Below are 19400 nucleotides of genomic sequence, written 5' to 3'. Positions count from 1 at the left end.
AAAACATGGGAAAATGAGAAAAATAAGAACAGGGGTTTGTTTTCATAGGAAAGCAGAGAAATTTTGCTAATGTAAGGGAAAGTCTCAGTGAGGTCACAGAGAAAGTGAATGTTTTTTAGAAAGAATCTTTCCATGCCTGACATCAGCTACAACACAATCCGTAATAATTATTCAGGATATCTACTGTATATAATCTTTTCTGAAAACAAGGTAAAGTTTCTGTTGATTTATTTCCCATGACAATAAAACCTCCAAAATCTGGAAGTTTGCCAGCAATAATACACACAGCCCATATAAATTTTCAGTAGTTTTATTGAAAAATGCCTCTTTTGTTTCAGAAATAAATAATATAAGGCAGTGAAATTCACAATTTGCAGTTAAAATATAAAAGCAGCAATTCTATATCCATAGTCTTGCAAACAATTTCAAACTGCTTTTTTTCTGGTAACTACGAAACATTATATTCTGTGGGAAGGGGAATCATACTAAATATACAACACAAACATGCAATTCATCTCTGCAGGATTGACTGCAATTTGGCATAAATGTTAATGTTTCTAAAACAAGGAGATTTAAGCCATTATTTATTTATTTATTTTGAAACCCTGTATCCAGTTGATACAATGATGTCAGCTACATTATTTAAGATTTGTGGTTGTTAAAAGAGATGTATAAGAGCGGTATATGCCCTGCAAGGTATAAGCAGAGAGAAAAGAAAACTGACATGTGAAAACAAAGGTTTGCTTCATTAGACAATGCAGATTTGTAACATCACAGAGCTGCAGGTAAGAGAAAAAGGCAAACAAGCTCCATTGCTGAAGCCTCCAGCTTTGAGAAAACTGGTAGCAGCTATGAAGAGTTTTCTTTCTTCCTTTAAAAAAAAATTACTTAAAGAGACTGTAGCCATGATAATTTTAATGCACTTGTTAGAAGTTCTATGCAGCTGCCGTAAGCTAAAGTACAGTATTTTACAAGCATTTTGAGAGCAAGAATGAATTCTATTACATTTTATTGTTATTCCCACATAAGACTGGTACCCTTTGGAAGAAGCTACTGCTGCTTCTACATTGGAGAACAAATTAGGCATACCCAATCGGTTCTCTGCGTATCCATCCATGTGAGAATAGCAACAACAAAAACAACCAACCAGAAAGGCAAGGGAGAGGAAATAAGGGAGTAAAACAGCTTTATGGTTTTGTTTTTGCTTTCCTTGATAATGATCTTTTCCAGCGCATGTGGTCAGGGTATCCAGGTGAATGCATATCAGCTCCATAGTCCTCATATTCGTCATCTCTTCTCTCAGATTCCACTGGTACTATGTAGGGATCACTTTCAGGCTGATAAGGTCCACTTTCAGGTGCGTATGGCTCTGGTTGAAAATAGTTGTCCGATTGAACAGTATAGTTATCACATGTTTTTGAATCCACAGATTTTTTTTTTTTAAAAAAAGCTTTTTAAAAATGTTCAGTGAAGATGGTATGGACGTAAATATTTATGGCTTTAACCATTAAGGGCATTAACCTGGAAGTGGGTTCCATCTTAAAAATGTCAACTAACTTCCAAGTGAACAATCCTAAGCTAGTGATTCTTGTGATATACACAAAGCTCTCTGTCTCAGAGAAGGGAACTAGGTGAGGCTGCCCTCAAGTTTGAAACAAACAGGGAAGTATTCTTATATGGGACCTCTTTGTGCACCCCAGGGAACATAGGATTATGGACAATGTATTTTTTTCTCTCTGTGCTTGAGAAACAGTTGTGCTGCTTTTCAAAACAAAATGCAGTTCTCAACAAACAAATTTTAAGCAAAAACAATATTGCAGCATCTAAAACTTTAAATCATCAGCATGTTCACTCAGGAGCAAGTTACTCAGAGTTCAGAGGGTCATAATCCTGAGAGAGCAAGCAAGAACAGGATGACAGTTTAGTTACTTTTCCATTTTGCACAGTAGAACAATTCATCACTCACAATTATGTTCACTCTGTTGGAGGAGGGAGAACATTATTAAACAAAGGGGAAAAAGAAATCTCGTGTAAGGGGCAATGTCAGATATGTAAAGCCAAAAATAAAAATGATATTGACATTTGGCCACTTTTTGATAAAAAGGTGTTCCGACTTCAATCCTGCTAAAGTTAAAAATTAACTTTAAAATTATGCGGAACTGAGTTCTACTGAAAGCAATGGAACTTAAATTGATCACAGCTACCTTTGTTCCATTCACTGATGAAACTGACTTAAAGCTAGTTCAGGACCTTTCAGTATTTAACTGAAAGATGATAAATGAAGCTAGTAAATGTTTTGATCAAAAGGGAAAACCTCAGGCATGTAGCATTCATTTTATTTTCTAGGGTGTGGCCAACATTTACACAAAGGTGCTCCCTATGACAATATTGAGCAAATACTATTTTCAGGCAGTGTTCCTTTTCCCCCACCTCAAACTGAGCTATGGATGGTGCTGGAGGAACACCAAACACTGCAGGAAAACCAGAAGCAAAATGAATTATATTTTTGTGCATTTGTAAGAAGATTACATATACAAAAAAGCCCCACACCCTGAATCAGATGACATGATGGTGAAAATGATGGCGTCAAGCAACAGAAAGGAAGTTTTCTAGAAGTTTCAAAGAGGTTATGACAGCACACAGTAAAAGGTAGCAGCCACAGCAGCAGGCTTTAATGCAAAAGCAAGATGTAATGATGTCAACTAATTTTAGTGGACATGTTTCCATACAAATCATTTACAAGCCACAATTAGTTTACTATTTACATTATGTCATTGCTCTTTCACCAGGTTAAATGTATCATGATGTTACGTTCATCAGTTAGTACTGTAGTTTTATAATCCTCAATTGCCACTGAGGATTCTCGGGACCTCTTTTTGTTATTTATAGGTTTGGAGAAAAGGGGAAGGAAATGGAGGCAGAGTTTACCTCCCTTATTTTGACATATGAAATCCATCTTTGTCTTTCATTACATTCAAGAAGACTTGTTAGTAAGGACATTTTAAAAAAAACCTCCTCACATTAGGAGGCCAGCTCTGTTCATTATCTATGGTGAAATATTCATACTGATTCACTTCCTAATAAGCACGTGCGCAAACATCTCAGAAACAGGATTTTCACTGTATTCAAACTGTAAGCAGCACTGGTGACTTAGAAAATGTGTTAGCCGGAACCTGAAACAGGTCAAAGATGATGTTAGTTTTCAAGGTCGAACAGCTGTGCAAAAATATTTTTTTCATTCATCTAAATCCATCTACGAGGGTTAAATTATATGTATATATCTATATATGTATACCAGGATGCTCTCTGCAAAGAAAGCACTGTAAAATATTTTCCCTTTCTAAAAAAAATCAGATTAATTCATTTTGTGCAAGTTCTGCATAATAATTATTAAATTTGTTCAACTCTTAACTCTACAAATTTGTGTGTACACATATATATATATTCATCTATACATGCACATTATGATAGTGGCAAACAACATAACAAACAGCAATACCATGTTTTATGTATTATAAGGTGCTACAGTGCACACAAACCGGTTAACAATACTGTGGAACATGTTTCTTAATAAAGGCTCTAGATTTAGGACATATAATTTTAAAAATGTTATTCCCAGTTTTTAACCAATTGGATACTCCAATGCCAATAGCTATCCAGCATTTCTGTTACTTGGCAGCCCACTATTTGAAACTGTTTCTTCTATGCAGTGGCAAATTCAGTAATAAAATTACAGCTTATATGGAATTTAACTCAGCGCAAGTCATGTGATGGTGACTCCCCTCCCCCACTTCACCCCTGTGTGTCTGCACTGTATCACAGAATGACATTTGGTCTTGGAAAATTAGATTTTAGGTACTAATTTTGTATAGATAATCTCAACATTAATCAGAAGGACGCATGGAGGAATTGCAAACAACTGTGTTCTTTTTGTACTTTAGATGAGTGGTCAACCTTGTTCAGAAGAAGCAGTTTGTGGAGAGGAGGAGGAGGAGAAGAAGAAGGAGAAAATGGTCATTTAAATCCTAACAGCAAAATTAATATTCTCCTAACACTCTATGCATGGGAGACAAATGGCTACTAAATGTAATCAGTATTTCCTACTTAAAACAAAAACATATTTCAAATTGGAATGGTTCAACAAATATTGTAAATGCATTCTGAAAAGCAACTGACTGACTATTTCTAGATCTTACTCAGTTAGAAACAATAGACTATCAAGCAAATGGACTACTAGTTCGGTCTGAATTCATGTTATTTATACTTTTTCTAGAAGATCTCCTTCCACAGTAAATCAAACTGACAAGTATTTTAATAGGGTATTCAATGATGTCTACATTCCCCATAACCTACCTGGATATCCTTGACCATTGTAACCAACACTAGCACACTGGGATGAATCACAGTATCCAGCGGGGCCAGGAGGACCTCTGATACCCGCATTACCAGGACGGCCAGGTGGCCCAGGTGGCCCCCTTGAGCCAGTAGAACCTGGGGGGCCAACTCGGGATTCCCCTTGTGGACCTAATTTTAGGGAATAAAATTGATGACAACATATCCATATAATTGGCAGTCTGATAAAGTGGCTAGCAAAACTAAGGTCGACTATTATTTACTTTGTTTTATTTATATGCCAACTTTCTCCCCATAAAGGGATCCATGGCAGCTCAGAATTAAAAACACAGCATGTTAAACATAAAAAAAACCAATTAAATTACAGTACATGCTAGTTAAAATACAACTGAATAATTAATAGCAAATAAACATTAAAAACTATCAATGAAACAACTACAGGGGACCAAATATGTAACTCATCATTAGTTCCTTCCTAAATTTTAACATCTTTGTTCACAGAAAACTGCTTTGGCAAGATTTGACCCTGGTGGTTTATATCCATTCTGTGTAAGGTACTGGATCTCAAGGGGAACTAAGTTACGAAAGTATACTAGATCTCACTTAAAGTGTAGGGCTGCCACCACCCTTAAAAATGGATGAACAAATAATACTCTTGGCTAACAGAAATGCACAGCCTAAGCAAGTGAAGTTAAAATTTGCTGCAAGTTTCTTAGGGATTTTGCAAAGGAAAAGAAAGTGTTTCAGCTAGTAAATTAAAAGCAGAAGCAACAAGTGCCTGATTACTTCTGCCAAGACATTCAAAGATGATTAAACTGTGCAAAAAAAGAAAAAGAAACTCTGAAGGTTTTACACTCGGCCCACTACATACTATGGATCAATTGACAATGTAACAGGAGTGGAGAGAGAAATAGAGGACTACAAGCAAATTTTAATTCTAACTTCAGACATTTTTATTCACCATTATAATAATCTTAAAACTGCAAAGCTAGAAGAGGCTCTGTGGATTCTCAAGTCCAGCCCCAAACAGGGAGTCACAGTGGGGAAGTGAACTTCCAACCTTTGGCCACTAAACCAGGGAGCTATCCAGCAGGTCATAAAAATAATCTTAGAACAGCAGAGCTGGAAGGGATCCTATGGATTCATCAAGTCCAGTCCCTGTAGTTGCATCATAAAGAAACGTGCCAGCATGAAAACATTAAAAGACCTATTAATCTTGTTTTCTAGCATATGCTGTATTTTTAAAATTATCACTCTGTAAAATTATGTATATCAGATATAGAAAATTCACCTGGTGGTCCAGGCAAGCCTCGTGGCCCTGGTGATCCTGTTCCTCTTTCACCTTTCTCTCCTGGTAACCCTAAAACACATAAAAAAGGAATGGAAAGTCATGTCCAGAGAAAAAGTTCATGCTTGTAAAATAATCTAAATGGAGGCCTTTTATGCTACCACTGCCTCATCCAAGGAGCTATGTTAACGATGCTCTTAAACCACATATGAACTGTAAGGAAACAATTGCTGCATTTCATAACAACCCAACTGTGATGATAGTTTTCAGACAAGCAGCAAAGACAGAATGCAAAATACAAGTACACAGGAAAACACACACACACACATATCCTGCAAAAGTATTGTGGCACCTTTGAGACTAGCAAACTTATTCCAGTGTGAAATCTCTGAAGAAGTAGAGTGGAATCCACAGAAGTTCACATAGAAATGTTATGTGCTAATCTCAAAGTTGCCCTGTACACTTTTGTTTCTGTTGCCTCTTGTGACACTGAAACACAAATGTTTTTTTAAGAGGGGAAAATATGTAGAACCCACCTCTTTCGCCAGGTGGCCCTTGCATCCCGGGTGTTCCTGGGAAACCTGGCCTGCCTCCAGCTCCCGGTTCTCCTGTTGCCCCAGCAGGTCCAGGGGGACCTGGTGGTCCTGGTGGTCCAGGCTGGTTGCGGTTTGAATAGTAATCATTTGGAATTTGATTCAGCATTTGGTTAAAGCGAGACATTTGGCCTTTGAGGAAGTAAAACAGGTTAAATTATCATGTTATGAACTGCCCAGAGTAGCCTTGTAGCCAGACGGGTGGTATAGAAATGTATTCTATACCATGTTTAATTAAAATTAAAACATGCCCAATACCATTTTATTTAACCCAAACAAAATCCCGTTTCCAAGCCTCAGAAAACTGGAAGACAATTACTGGTTAATTTGATACATGGTCCTAGATTAAGAGAAGTGAGATATACTCAGAATGAAAAGGAGGAAGGACAGTTGTGCTAGCGGGTGTTGGAGTTAAAACCAGTACGACCTATCATGCTAAAATAGCATTCATTTTATCAATGCAATCATATTTAAGAGTGTGAAACACAACACAACAATGATTTCTATTTGGAAGCACCTTACAAGGGCAATCCAGTAAATGGGAGACCTGTGTTTGCAACCCCAACAATCCTATTCAGCTTCCTTTCTCTACTTGGACTTTGCATTTCTTGTCTGGATAGAGTGGAAAGGGCTGGGTGGTGATAATGGGAACTAAATGCATACCTGTCCTTCTTCATCATGGCTTGGTGCAATAAATGTCTTTAAGCACGCACCACGGGGGAGAGAGGAAGACAAAAGAGTAGTGGACTAGATCCAAACCCCTAGCCTTCATTTGTTTTAACTGCTACTGCTGCTGAAGACCACCTACGACAAATCTCAGATGGAGGAAGCAAACATAGCCAGGATTTGCTACCATTACTACTACCTTGGAGATAACCAAACGTCAGTAGTGGAGACAACAGGGCAACTACAGTCTACCACTTAAAAAGCACAAGTGACTGCAGTAGAAAGAGGGGCCAAACCTAACCCCGGTTAGGCATTACCACAGAAAGTCATCAATTGCCAGCAGCACAGAGAGGACCAAATTCCAACTCCTTTTTCCTGGGTGTAACCTTTCTTGAATGTCAACTGCCAGCAATGGAAAATGGACCAAGACCATTTCTTCAGTTTCCCTTCAAGAACTATTTTCCATATGGAACTGATCACAGTTTGAAATGGTAATTAGTAAAAATTAATCACACTATTACTGTGATTAAATGCACTGCATGAAATTCATTGCAAGGTGAGAAAAGTAATGCCTTCTGCTACTTATTAGAAACACATTACAGTGGTGCCTCGCAAGACGATGTTAATTCGTTCCATGAAAAATGCTGTCTTGCAAAACGCAGTTCCCCACTGGAATGCACTGAAATCCATTTAATGCATTCCAATGGAAAAATTGCTGTCTTGTGAAAATCGTCCATAGAAAACATCGCCTTGCAGAATGGGGTTCCCCACTGGAATGCACTGAAATCCATTTAATGCATTCCAATGGGGAAAAATAGTTGTCTTGCAAAAATCGTGCATAGGAAACCATCGTCTTGCGAAGCGCAACAGCGATCACAAAAACTAATCATCTTGCGGATTAATCATCCCATGAGACAATCATCTAGCGAGGCTCCACTTGTACATCAGTTGTTTGGGGATGCAGGGGAGTCTATTCTTTAACTTTTAAAGCAGGCTCATTCCTTGCAGATCAGCCCTGGACACTGCTGCCTGCCTTCTCTTGAAAGCAGCTGTCACCAGGACAACATGACGCTCAGTTACACTTCCTGCAAAGTACCAGGGCCACTGTGTTGCTAACTATTGAGGGGTTTCTGCTTTCTCTTCTCACGATTCTTTATTTTTAAACAGGGCATGGACAAGACAGTGCTTGAAATTAAGGATGGGTGCATTGTGCTTCATACGAACACATCTCCCTCCCACTCCTGGCTGTCCAGGCCACTCACTGTTCTTCATGTGCCGATGGGGTTCTTCTTCTCCGATGATGCTCCAATCCAGGCAGGAGCCCAGGAGACCCTTCCCAGTCATCAGCTGCCATGGGAGACTCCTTGTCCCTCCTCCTTTTCAGAGCAGTTTGGTGCCTGAAGAAGCAGGGAAGGGCTGGTTGGGCTCCTGCCCAGACTGGAACACTGCCAGAGAAGAAGGACTCTGGCAGCATCTGAAGAAGGGTGAGTGGCCTGGCTGGCAGAGGTGGGGGGGAGGTGGGCCAGGTGCCACGTTTCATGCTTTGTATGAAGCACAAAACACCCATATCTATTTGAAATAGAAAATGCCTTTTAAAAATTATGTTCTCTACACAAGGATACATGGGCATCCCATGAGTGGCCCACACTACTGGCTTTATCCACCACTCTACACACTGCCTAACTTAACACTCAAGCCACATTTCTGTTTTTCACAATTTACAAGAAAGCTAGATAATACGCTGTTGTGTTTATGAAGCATTTTTTTACCATTTATCATTTGTTCACAGACTTGTCTTGCAACAGCTCTCATCATATTCTGCGAAGCAATATCTCCCTTAACAAATGGAACAGGACACGTATTAGTATTCGACAGTACTCCTTTTGAAAAAGTAGCAATTAATGTTAGAAAGTGTGGACAAATTCGTTTTCAGGCTGCACTTACTCGGTCACCTTTATCACCTTTCGGTCCAGCTGGGCCCTAAAATAAATTGAAGCCAGTAAGAGTATATCACAAATAATATTGTATCATACAAGTACAGTAAATGAAAGAGAAAAAATAGTCAAACTCATTCATGTGGTATATCGTACAAGATGTACTACCTGTCTTGACTTGAACTAGGAACCTTATAAAGCTTAAACACGGGCCTCAGCTATACATGCAGAAAAATGAGGTGGTAAAATTTTAACATGGAAGACTAGGATGTTCTACTTCATACAGAGGGTTGGGGTGCTAAGTTTGAACACACCCATATGTAAAAATGATACAATGAACTCAAGCAAAATAGTGATATAAATGGAAAAGTTCTAGCCTGGTTTAATTCTCGTTGTGCTAGTTTCCTACTTACAAAATATTTTTATGAAAAAGAAAATTATAAATGATGACACCTTCCTCTGTAGTCTGAAGTGGTACATTTCACTCTGTTACCTCAGCATTACATTGGGTCTGTGTGACAATATTTAAACACAGATGTTTACTCTGGTGCCAAGTGAAAACTTGGTTGTTAGCACAGACATTTGGCAACTGATTCTGGTATGTTTTCTAATCCTTCAGTTTGTTGGCTTTTATTTTCTTTGAATTGTTACATTGTTTGAAACAGTTCTGAAATGTTTTAAACTCTTTTGAAGCACTTGAATTGTTTTAGATTATTTTAATTTGATTTTCAGTGATGGCACCCTGCTCAAAGATCTGTCAGTATATGATGTGTTGGAAACACTTAAACAAATAAACAACCTAGGCTTACATCCTATGTAGCAAATAGCTAGTTTATACGAACAGGCCTCAGAGCCTTCTTCTTAGGTGGAAAAGGAACAAGAATATCTAACATCAAATCCTGTAACTGGTGGCCACTGTGAAAACTTTGGATTGTCAAGGATTAACATACATATTAAGGTGTATAAAAACATGACCAAGGGACGGTGGCCTTAGCTTCTGTACCTTATGGGTCCATGGCTCCTAAGCTGCAACTTAATCAGCAAAACATTGTGTTTAGAATATACTGGACAGCACAATGCCTTTTTAAGTGAAGGTCAGAGTAAATCTTTAACTGCTAGCATTGCAACCCATCTGATGTATGTCTTAAGCATACGTACAAGTCATATCCAGTCAGGGGTTCTTTGCGGGTGGGAGGTGTTGTTTGTATTAATCTCATACTAGAACATTCTCTGACTTTTGTTAATGCTTATGTGCTTTCAGACTCTTTTCCCTTTCTCTGGAGGCTAAATACTGGCCAATGAAAAGAGAGGACAGTTGAATCTAGGAAGAAGTGGGACCCCACATAAGTATACCAATGGATTTTGTATAAAAACCTGAGGACAACTTCTTTTTGTATGCTTTTTACACTGCAACCCCTCTTTTTAGTTATAAAATATTTTGTGACAACTAAGCCTCCACAGGTATGTTTAGATAGCGGACAATTAGCCATGCTGAAATTCCAATGGGGTTCAGACGCAAGAAATGCTGTTCATTAGGAATTAAGAGCCTCATGGCGCAGTGGTTAAACCGCTGCACTGCAGCCAAAACTGTGCTCACGACCTGGGCTTCAATCCCAGGTAGCCGGCTCAAGGTTGACTCAGCCTTCTATCCTTCGGAGGTCTGTAAAATGAGTACCCAGGTAGCTGGGGGGGGGGGCAATGTGTAGCCTGCATAATTAACTTGTAAACCACCCAGAGAGTGCTTGAAGCAGTATATAAGCAGCACGGTTTGTTTTTGCTTTGCTTTTTACACTGGGTGAGTCCATTGGCACATCCATCTCATTAGCAACTGGCGGTGCTCAGGTAGCATTTCGCAATGGTGTTTCCCAGCCCTTTCTAGAGATGCTGGAGGTTGATCTTGGGATAGTTTGTATTGAAATCCATAAACCAGAATACATAGCCCTCCCTTGGTGAGCTCTGAATTTGATCAGAGCACAAGCCAGGATAGAATTAATACAGGAATGGACTGCTTCTGGGGCTGGATTACAAAAGACATCAAACTATGAATACAAACATGTTTGTATTCATCGAGGGAACGATTTGATGAGCAAGTGTCCTTCAGTCTACAAGAGAGGGAAACCCTACACATCTGAGACTGGATTCAAATTTAACCCTAAAGATGACTAATCTATTAAAATGGACCTATGGAAACAAATATTGATGGAATTGGACCGATTACTACTAAGTAACTGGAAAATCTTCACTTGTAATACAGTCATTTGATATCTGGGACATAATGCTACAACAAGAAAAATGTTGAGATGAAACAATATCTACTCTTCAAACAATTTTAGAAATAGTGAGATCCCACAACGAAGAGGCAAAATTATTCAATGAGCAGTTAAAGAAAGATTATAGTCAACAGGAGATAGGGAAGTAACAAACAAGGAAATGAGAGGGTGGTGGATGATGTATGCCAATCAAGGGAGGGGCTGGAGGGGATCAGAGGAGAACATTTAGGAGATCTAATTCTAACCCTGGAGCCAAGGAGAATCTTAGGTGTGCTAAGGGAAGATAAGGGGAGGGAACCGGCAAATTTAATGTAAAAAAACTAGCCTGGAAGATCTATTGGAGATCGATCAAGTGCAAAAAATGACTACATATAGTACAAGAGATGGCAAAATTTTTAGAGAAATAGGAATAAGAATTGGGAAAAGACAAATAAGAGGAGGAGTTACTTAGAAAGATGAAAAGGTAAAAATATTAAGGTTGCCTTCAACATTGAAAACATGTATACACCTAACTTCTGGGATTGTAAGGGTACATATCTTATATATTAAAAAGGGAATCAAATTTAAATAAGGGATCATTAATCAGGGTTAAGGCATAACAAGGTGCTTCTTAAGATAAATTGAAGCTAGATATAAGAAATGATATTGATATAGACATGACAGAAAATGTGGAGATAGAAATGGCTAAACAATTATATTTAAAAATCTATCTAAAATGCTTTAGATAACATTTATTATGTGTTAGGAGCCTATTAGTATAAAACACAAAGTTGGTCAGTTAAATTGCCTCAAATTATACATATTTGAAACCAGAATTGTTTCTATTAGGTACTTTATTAGAGGATTTTGAGAATATATACTGTGAGAGCAATATTATGATAGTAGCCAATATTGTACACTAATATATATATATATATATATGATTGGTTCAATGTTTAAAAAATGTAAAGATTTTGAAGGGACAGCCAAGAAGACACCAAGATGCAAAAATAAATAATTATAAGCAACCCATGTGACATGATGTTTAACAGGAATGAACTGAATGTAGATAGATTAAAAAACTAATAAAATGTTATTTTAACTTTTTTTGAAAAATGCAACGCTAAAGAAGAAGTCAGGATTAACCTTTCAAAATGACTCTGAACACTTGTGTAGTTAGATGTACTTAAGACTATGGAAACTCTCAACAAAAAAAAACACCCCAACAACATTCTTCTGGAAATACGCACATGCAAACCAGACAGTAAAGAGAAGTCTGCATGCACAACTTTCACATGTTTTGAGAATTCAGTCTTGCTGTTTACATTCCTTTGTTAGCAAAAGGAAGAGCCAAGAAATCTCCTGACAATCTTCCTTGAGAAATGTAATTGGTACAGTTAAGCTGCATACTACACATTTTTCAAAACTACGCAGTAATGATCACACATGGATATATTTACTCTCATTATGAAACCAGTTATTGCTGTTTTGTCTGTCAACAAGATGGAATTTCCCATTTTAAACCATCCAAAGAGACATATAATCGTTTGAACTATTAAATCATTATCAGAAAAATGTTAACTGCCCAAATAAAGTGGCCAGGCTTTGTCACATTTGAAGAGCGTCTCTTTAACAAGTATCTAGAGAGAGGTGTTGGATGCTGAACAACACCATTCACCCACAATTATGTTTTCTACTTTTTCATATAATACAGTCACAACGATATGGCTTGGCCCAGTGTGCTCAGATTGAAATTCACTTAGCACAAATGCCATGTTGTCTTTCAATTCTTGCAGAGTGCGGGTGGCATATAAGTCGAATAAATAAATAACTAAATTCCTTTCCTACTGCTTCCTATCTGGCCTCCAAATCTGGACAATGTTTTTTAAAAAAACAACAGTGATTATTCTGTGATTTGTGGGGCTTAGATAAAATGCTATAAAGCCAAATGGCAAATCTTTTGTCATTGTTTCATCATGCTTAATACTCTCTTTTTTTGTCAGTACAACATAACCAATCACTAAATCTGGAATGAGCAGTTTTTCTCAAAAGTTCTCAGTGTACCCTCATAGTACTCTGGTGATGTACTATGATAAACAATGCTGTTGGGCAGGGACAGAACAGAGTTGGATATAATTAAATTGAATGGTGGGGTTTCTACAATCTTGCAATGGGATCATGAACATTTAATTTAAGGAAATTAAGCAGTTACGCTAGGGATAACTTTGGACACAGAACTCAGCAGGGTCACTCTGACCCAAAGATGGAGTGAAACATCCAGGAGTCTGTTTACATATGTCTCAGGGAGCACATCTGCCTTGTTTCCATAGTTCTTTGTCACTATCCAGATGACCATAATACAACATCAACAATTCTTATTTAATTCTGGGGAACAACAAAGATCTAACAAAAGATTCACAGAGAGTCAGATTACTACATGCAGCTATTATGTGAACAATGCTGCTTTGGCACAGCTACAAGAAAAGCTTGGATGACCTTTAGAACTCAGTAGGCCACATTCGGCCCACGAATGGCAAGTATGAGCTTGTGTTGTCACTCTGGCAATCCTGAGAGCAAAACTAGAGGTGCCGAAATCCCATATTCCTCATGAGTCTGACACAACATCTGCACAGACTGTATGCCAGAGTCCCTTCTGGAATCTGCTTAGAAAACTTGGTAAACAGCAAATGTGATGTCAGGCAGGTAGGAAAGTGGGACAAATTATAATACACATGTTAAATCAATTCACCTTAAGAAAAAATAGAACAACAACAATAAAAGCGAAGTGTGTTGCTTATATACGGCCCCCTAGCACTTAACACTCTCTTGGTGGTTTATAATTTTAATTATGCAGGCTACATACTGCCACCACCACCACCCCCAAGAACTGGGTACTCAATTGACCTCAGAGGGAAGGAAGGCTAAGTGAAACTCAATCTGGTTACCTAAGATTGAACCAGGTGAGCAGATTTTTGGCTGCAGTACTGCAGTTTAACCACTGCACCAAACAGATCATATAACATTAAGCCTTGGTGCAAAATTTAAATATAGTTAAGTATATAACTAGCGTCTAAGCTGCTGTTCCCAAATTTTTACTGGCCTTTATTCCTTTGTCTTCAAGTGCAGGCATTCACAAAGAAGAAAATATTTTCTTTGCATGAAAAGATTTATCCCCAGTGAAACTATACACTGAAGCAGATTGCCCCCTTTCTTTAACCATTTAACAGCACTACTCTATATTATTTCCACAATAGTGTCCATGAGAAATTCTAACTTCTTTCTTATTCTTAGCAGAGGGACCAGTCTATGGAAAGTTTTGTTATGATCCAGACCTACTGAAATCAATGGGACAAAGTTAAACTAGTTGAGGAAGTCCATGAGTGCAGGATTATATGCAAAGCTAACAGTGGTACAAAAGAGTGGTCTGAGGTGACTCATCAAAGGCTGCATAGTAAATGGTTAGAAGGAACAGTATAGTAATTCCCCCTTCTGTCTTCTCTTCAAGGCTGCCCTCCATTTCCTCAGGAATACTAGTAAAAGCAAGCAGAGAACTTGCTTTGCCCCATGTTGGCAGGTATAGTAGTTGTGAAGGTTGCATCCTTTAGCTTAAAGCCAGGGCTGGGCTAGCATCCAACCACTAGTAAAATTAGATTCTCTCTCTCTCTCTCTCTCTCTCCCCCCCTTGTTAAAGGTCTCTGCAGCTGAAAACCTGCTCTATACATTGCCAAACTTCCAGAGGATTTTGAGGGTCCACAATGTGTTGTGCACGTGGGCAAGGATGGGTGGGAATCACACCCTTCCCAGTGCTCCAGATAGAAGCTGTTCTGCCAATGAAGCCCATTATTGCATCCTGGCCTTTCATTCTTCATATTTTCCCACAGCAGTCTTGGCTCAGACAGACTGCATGGCTCTAGTAGCTACATGTAGGACAAACTCCTGCCCCTTTCTCTACTCTAAGCTGGTTTTAGATATAAAACTTTAAGCAGAACCCACAATGAAACACTGATGCTGTCCTGTTAACGTTCAAGTACTTTCAACGCAACAGCTCTCAGAATGCGACCTACCACAAAAATTCAATTTTAAGCAGCATAGTATATTCGGCCATCCTTGAAAAAAAACCTAATTATAATTCCAGTAATTCTGCTGATTTAGCTCTGGATGTTTACATAGTGCAGAAATATAAGCTTTGGAATGTGCTCCTTTTTTATTTTCATGGAAACCCTATGACCACAATTTCCAGACACAAGTCCTAAATAGCAAAAAAAATTAAAATACAAAATAAAAGATGCACTGTAAAGAGTGGTCGACCAAACCACATGGGCGGGATAAAAATCAAATAAATCAAATAATAAATAAATAAATAAAATATTTAAAATTAGACTTGAGATTTTTGCTTTGAGATATTAACTGGTTGTCATGATAGTCACTGCATGAGGTGATCCTGAGAAAGTTCTCCTAGTTGTCTAAACAATTAAGGGTATATTTCACAACAGATGCAGATACAACATGCAAAAGCTAGATGCAGATTGTCTTACCTGTAACCCACGATCTCCTGGTTTCCCTGGCTTTCCCGTTGGACCGGCTACTCCAGGCACTCCAGGGGCACCCTGCAAAGAGGACCATTGAAAAGGAAAGCTAAGAAGGAACATAACCCCATCCCGAAATGCCTCTTAGATCATATGCTAAGACCCACCATCATCACCACAATGGACAACTTCCACATATTCACAAGCTGACTTTGCAACACATTCCACATTTCTAAAAGCTCACCCAGGGCCCTATAAACATGCAATGTGAGGGATATCGGACTGCTGGGAAATAAAATGCTGCTGGTTTTATTCCATTAAATCCATTTGGTGAAATGCCCAGCAGATGGAGGGGATATATATGAATCCCCCCCCCACTTTTCTATTTCCATGTACTCACATTCTTAGACACTTTGCAACATGTAGCATAAACTTCTCAGTTTTCTCTTTTATGCCTTATGGAACCAAAGTATCGGGCTTTGATAATATGCCCAATGAATATCTTATATGTTTTCTGTTCTTTCTCTCCAATACGTTGGAGGAGCCACTACACCTTGCTTTAAAGGGGAATTGGTTCTCATTGGGGGGTTTTGGCTGGCTTTTGTTTCTCCAAATTATTTTATTTATGTGAGGATCACTTGGCAAGATTGAGGTCTGCATGAATGGGCTAGAACTGTGAGTCACATAACTCCCCACCCTGACCTAGGGAAAGCAACATTCATGTAATCATATTTTAAATAAATAATAATTATTGCAAAGGGGGCAGACAGTTTTTCCCCAGTTCAAAAACTACAAGTTCCTCAACTACATGCTCCTCCGATACCAACATTTCTATATATAGAAATATATATATATTAAGACCTCTTAAGGCCTTCATCTTCCTAATCACCTTAAAGGGCATGGCTTCCATAAGAAAATGTTCAAGCCTCATAAAACAAAGAGAAACTTCTGGTATTCCTAAAGCTTTGCTGTACTCAGAATGATTTCCTCTTGACCATTTTCCAGTGAAACAAACATGTGCAGACCACATTAACTGCAGCCAGATCTGGGGTGAGTGGGTAGGGGGAACAACCCTTCATTTTGACCATCTGTAGTCATCAAAGCTTCTCTTTTTTACAACTCACAATGCAGTGTTTACAGGAATGGAGCTTTCCATTCCATGTGAAAAGTAAACGGGTTGCACATTTCGCTGAGTGATGTAACAAGACTGGATAGGCAACCATTATATAATAAGCAAAGTACTGTCAAACAAGTGAGATCTGCAACAAAAGGTTGCAATGTGGAATTCTCTTTATGCAGGGTTCCAGCCTACAAAGCATGTGAGCCAGGCCCATTTTCACAATACTCCATTACATTCCGCTCCATGCTGCTGCTTCATGTGGTCCACATGAGGAATTGGCCAGCCACCATTACAAGGCCATGTAACATGCTTGGGTCCCACTGGGCCACTTTTGGGCCCCCCTCGTCCACATTTTCAAAAGCTGTTTTTGTATTTTGGCAAATCTTGAGGTTCTCCAAGCTGCTGATACCTCCCTCCTATGGAAGATGATAGGTGTTTTTGCTCTATACAGTGATGCCTCGCTTAACGATTGCCCCGCATTATGATGAATCCGCTTTATGATGATCTTTTTGCGATTGCAAAACGATGGTCTAAATGGGGGAATTTCGCTTAGCGATGATCGGTTCCCTGCTTCAGGAACCGATTTTCGCTTTACAACAATCAAAAACAGCTGATCGTCGGGTTTTCAAAATGGCCACCGGGTGCTTAAAATGGCTCCCCACTGTGTTTTAGGACAGATTCTGCGCTATAAGGCAGCGAAAATGGCCGCCGTATGGAGGATCTTCACTGGACTGTGAGTTTTTACCCCACTGGAACGTATTGAACGGGCTTCAATGTGTTTCAATGGGGTTTTTAATTTTGTTTCATGATGTTTTCGCTTAACTGCAATTTTCCTGGGATGGATTATCATCGTTAAACGAGGCACCACTGTATAAGGAGCACTGAGATCGCATTATAGGTGTACAACTTAATCTCCCTGGGCTGTCATGTGCTGGCACACAAAAAAAGTACTTTTTGATACAAAACTGATATGCTGGACATATCCAAGCCTACCCACTTCCCAAGTTCTCCCTTCAAGAATTAAGCTCATACTTACGACTGGTCCAGGGGGTCCTCTTGGTCCTGCCGGGCCATCTTTTCCAGAAAAGCCCTATTTGAAAAATGAACATTTATAGATTAGGATTTCTGGTTTTTAAAGACAAGCTAATTAGCTTTAAGCTAATCACCCTTAACATTTAATAATGATTTTAGCATTTTTTTAATCCCATATGCTAATTTGGAGCTGCAGAAGTTATTGGTTACGCATTTACTACAACTACTTGTCCTTTAAGTAAGCTGCCTAGAGTGGTCGTTCGACTAGATAGGCGGGGTATAAATGCAATAAACTAACAAACAAACAAACAAACAAATAAATATACTAAGATTAAGAATTCCTGCTGAATACCAAGGTTCTTAAATGAAACCCATGAAATATCCAGGAATTTGCTGTCCTCTCTACACCTGGATAAAGACCAAAGAGCTCCATTAGGCCTAAAAGGTATTTCTATCACTTTTTGTTTCCATCTCCAAGGCTTTATGCGAGTATATATATAATCTACATAATTCCACCCATAATTCCATCATCATCAATCATTCTCATAATGTGTTGGAACTGTATCTCATTTCATCTTTCCAGCCACGCTGGGAGACTGAGTCTTCCACATCAAGGAAGTCTGGTAGAGATGCTGCCAAAATCAGCACTAGTCCAAGAATGGGAAGCACCCGTATAGAGTAGGCTATAACTGGTTGTGAATTCACAAAGATACAATTTAATCAATAACAAGAGAATAATTTATAAACAAGCACTCCACTTCTTTTTATTCAGAGATTTTAATGCCCCATTGTGTTCTTTTAGGGGACCACAAGGATTCTCCATTTGAACAGTAGCTTTCCTGCAATGGTTTATGGAAAGCTTCACTGTAAACATGGAGTCACCAATCATAACTAGTCTTCAGCGTTTAGGTGATGAAGGAAATATTTAAAATAGCAAATTCCCACTCCACCTATTCTGGTCCCCATCCCACCCCCCTTTCTGGAAGGTTTGGTAGGCTCTCTCCATTCATTCCTCCTGATCCTATAACTTCTCAGGCCACACTCAACAAACTTCACTTAGTGCTATTACCACAATTTCGCTCTACCTTTAACAAATCACTGATGGATATCACTTCCATGTAGGAAAAGTCTGTCAAGATTGTTTGTATACTGTCAGAGATACCAAGGTAACTGACATGTTTATTCTATTGTGTCTACATGAAACAGGAACACACTTCTAATCAAAGGGACCTCTTTATGAACCCTTTCCCAACATGCTCTCCATACTCAGAAATAAAACTGGACTACTCCAAATAGGGAATGTTCATGTTCTCTTTCTCTGACTGTTGTCTTAGTTGCTGAGGCTGGCTACATATCTCCACCTATCTCCTAATGTGTGAATGAGCTGCTCTTTACTCAGGTCCAGCCAGTCTCTAATATTACTCATCCAAGAAATATACCTTTTACCTTTTCCATGTTTATCCCCAATCTTCCCTTCAATTATATATTGCAGTATATTATACCTGTCATGGCAAACAATGTGTCCAAGGTATAAGAGCTTGCATTACTTAATCAACTCTATTTCTTTTTTTATTTGATGACACTACTTTTTGTTTTCCTACATTTTCATGTAGGCAGCTGAAAACAGGATAATTCCATA

General features: G+C 38.6%; 1 protein-coding gene across 8 annotated transcripts in view; it reads right to left on the bottom strand.

Moving 5' to 3' along the window:
• Window positions 1-294: 294 nt before the first annotated feature.
• The window catches only part of COL12A1 (collagen type XII alpha 1 chain), a 136183-nt gene continuing 117077 nt past the window's right edge, over window positions 295-19400 (bottom strand). For 6 of the 8 annotated variants that reach the window (XM_072999609.2, XM_072999637.2, XM_072999615.2 and 3 more), the window contains 8 exons: window positions 17766-17819; window positions 15619-15690; window positions 8845-8880; window positions 8670-8736; window positions 6178-6366; window positions 5645-5713; window positions 4354-4524; window positions 295-1369 (listed from right to left, as the gene is read on the bottom strand). In XM_072999609.2, coding sequence (XP_072855710.2) covers window positions 1188-1369; window positions 4354-4524; window positions 5645-5713; window positions 6178-6366; window positions 8670-8736; window positions 8845-8880; window positions 15619-15690; window positions 17766-17819 — 840 coding nt within the window. In that variant the 3' untranslated portion in view covers window positions 295-1187. Of the gene's footprint in view, window positions 3955-4353; window positions 4525-5644; window positions 5714-6177; window positions 6367-8669; window positions 8737-8844; window positions 8881-15618; window positions 15691-17765; window positions 17820-19400 lie in introns of all 8 variants that reach the window. The other 2 variants (XM_072999628.2, XM_072999621.2) reach the window with 2 other exon arrangements.

This window comes from Pogona vitticeps, chromosome 1, assembly GCF_051106095.1.
Source record: "Pogona vitticeps strain Pit_001003342236 chromosome 1, PviZW2.1, whole genome shotgun sequence".
In the NCBI taxonomy this organism is placed as follows: domain Eukaryota; kingdom Metazoa; phylum Chordata; class Lepidosauria; order Squamata; family Agamidae; genus Pogona; species Pogona vitticeps.
Note: the sequence above shows the minus strand (reverse complement) of the source record. Positions and strands in the feature narration are given on the sequence as shown.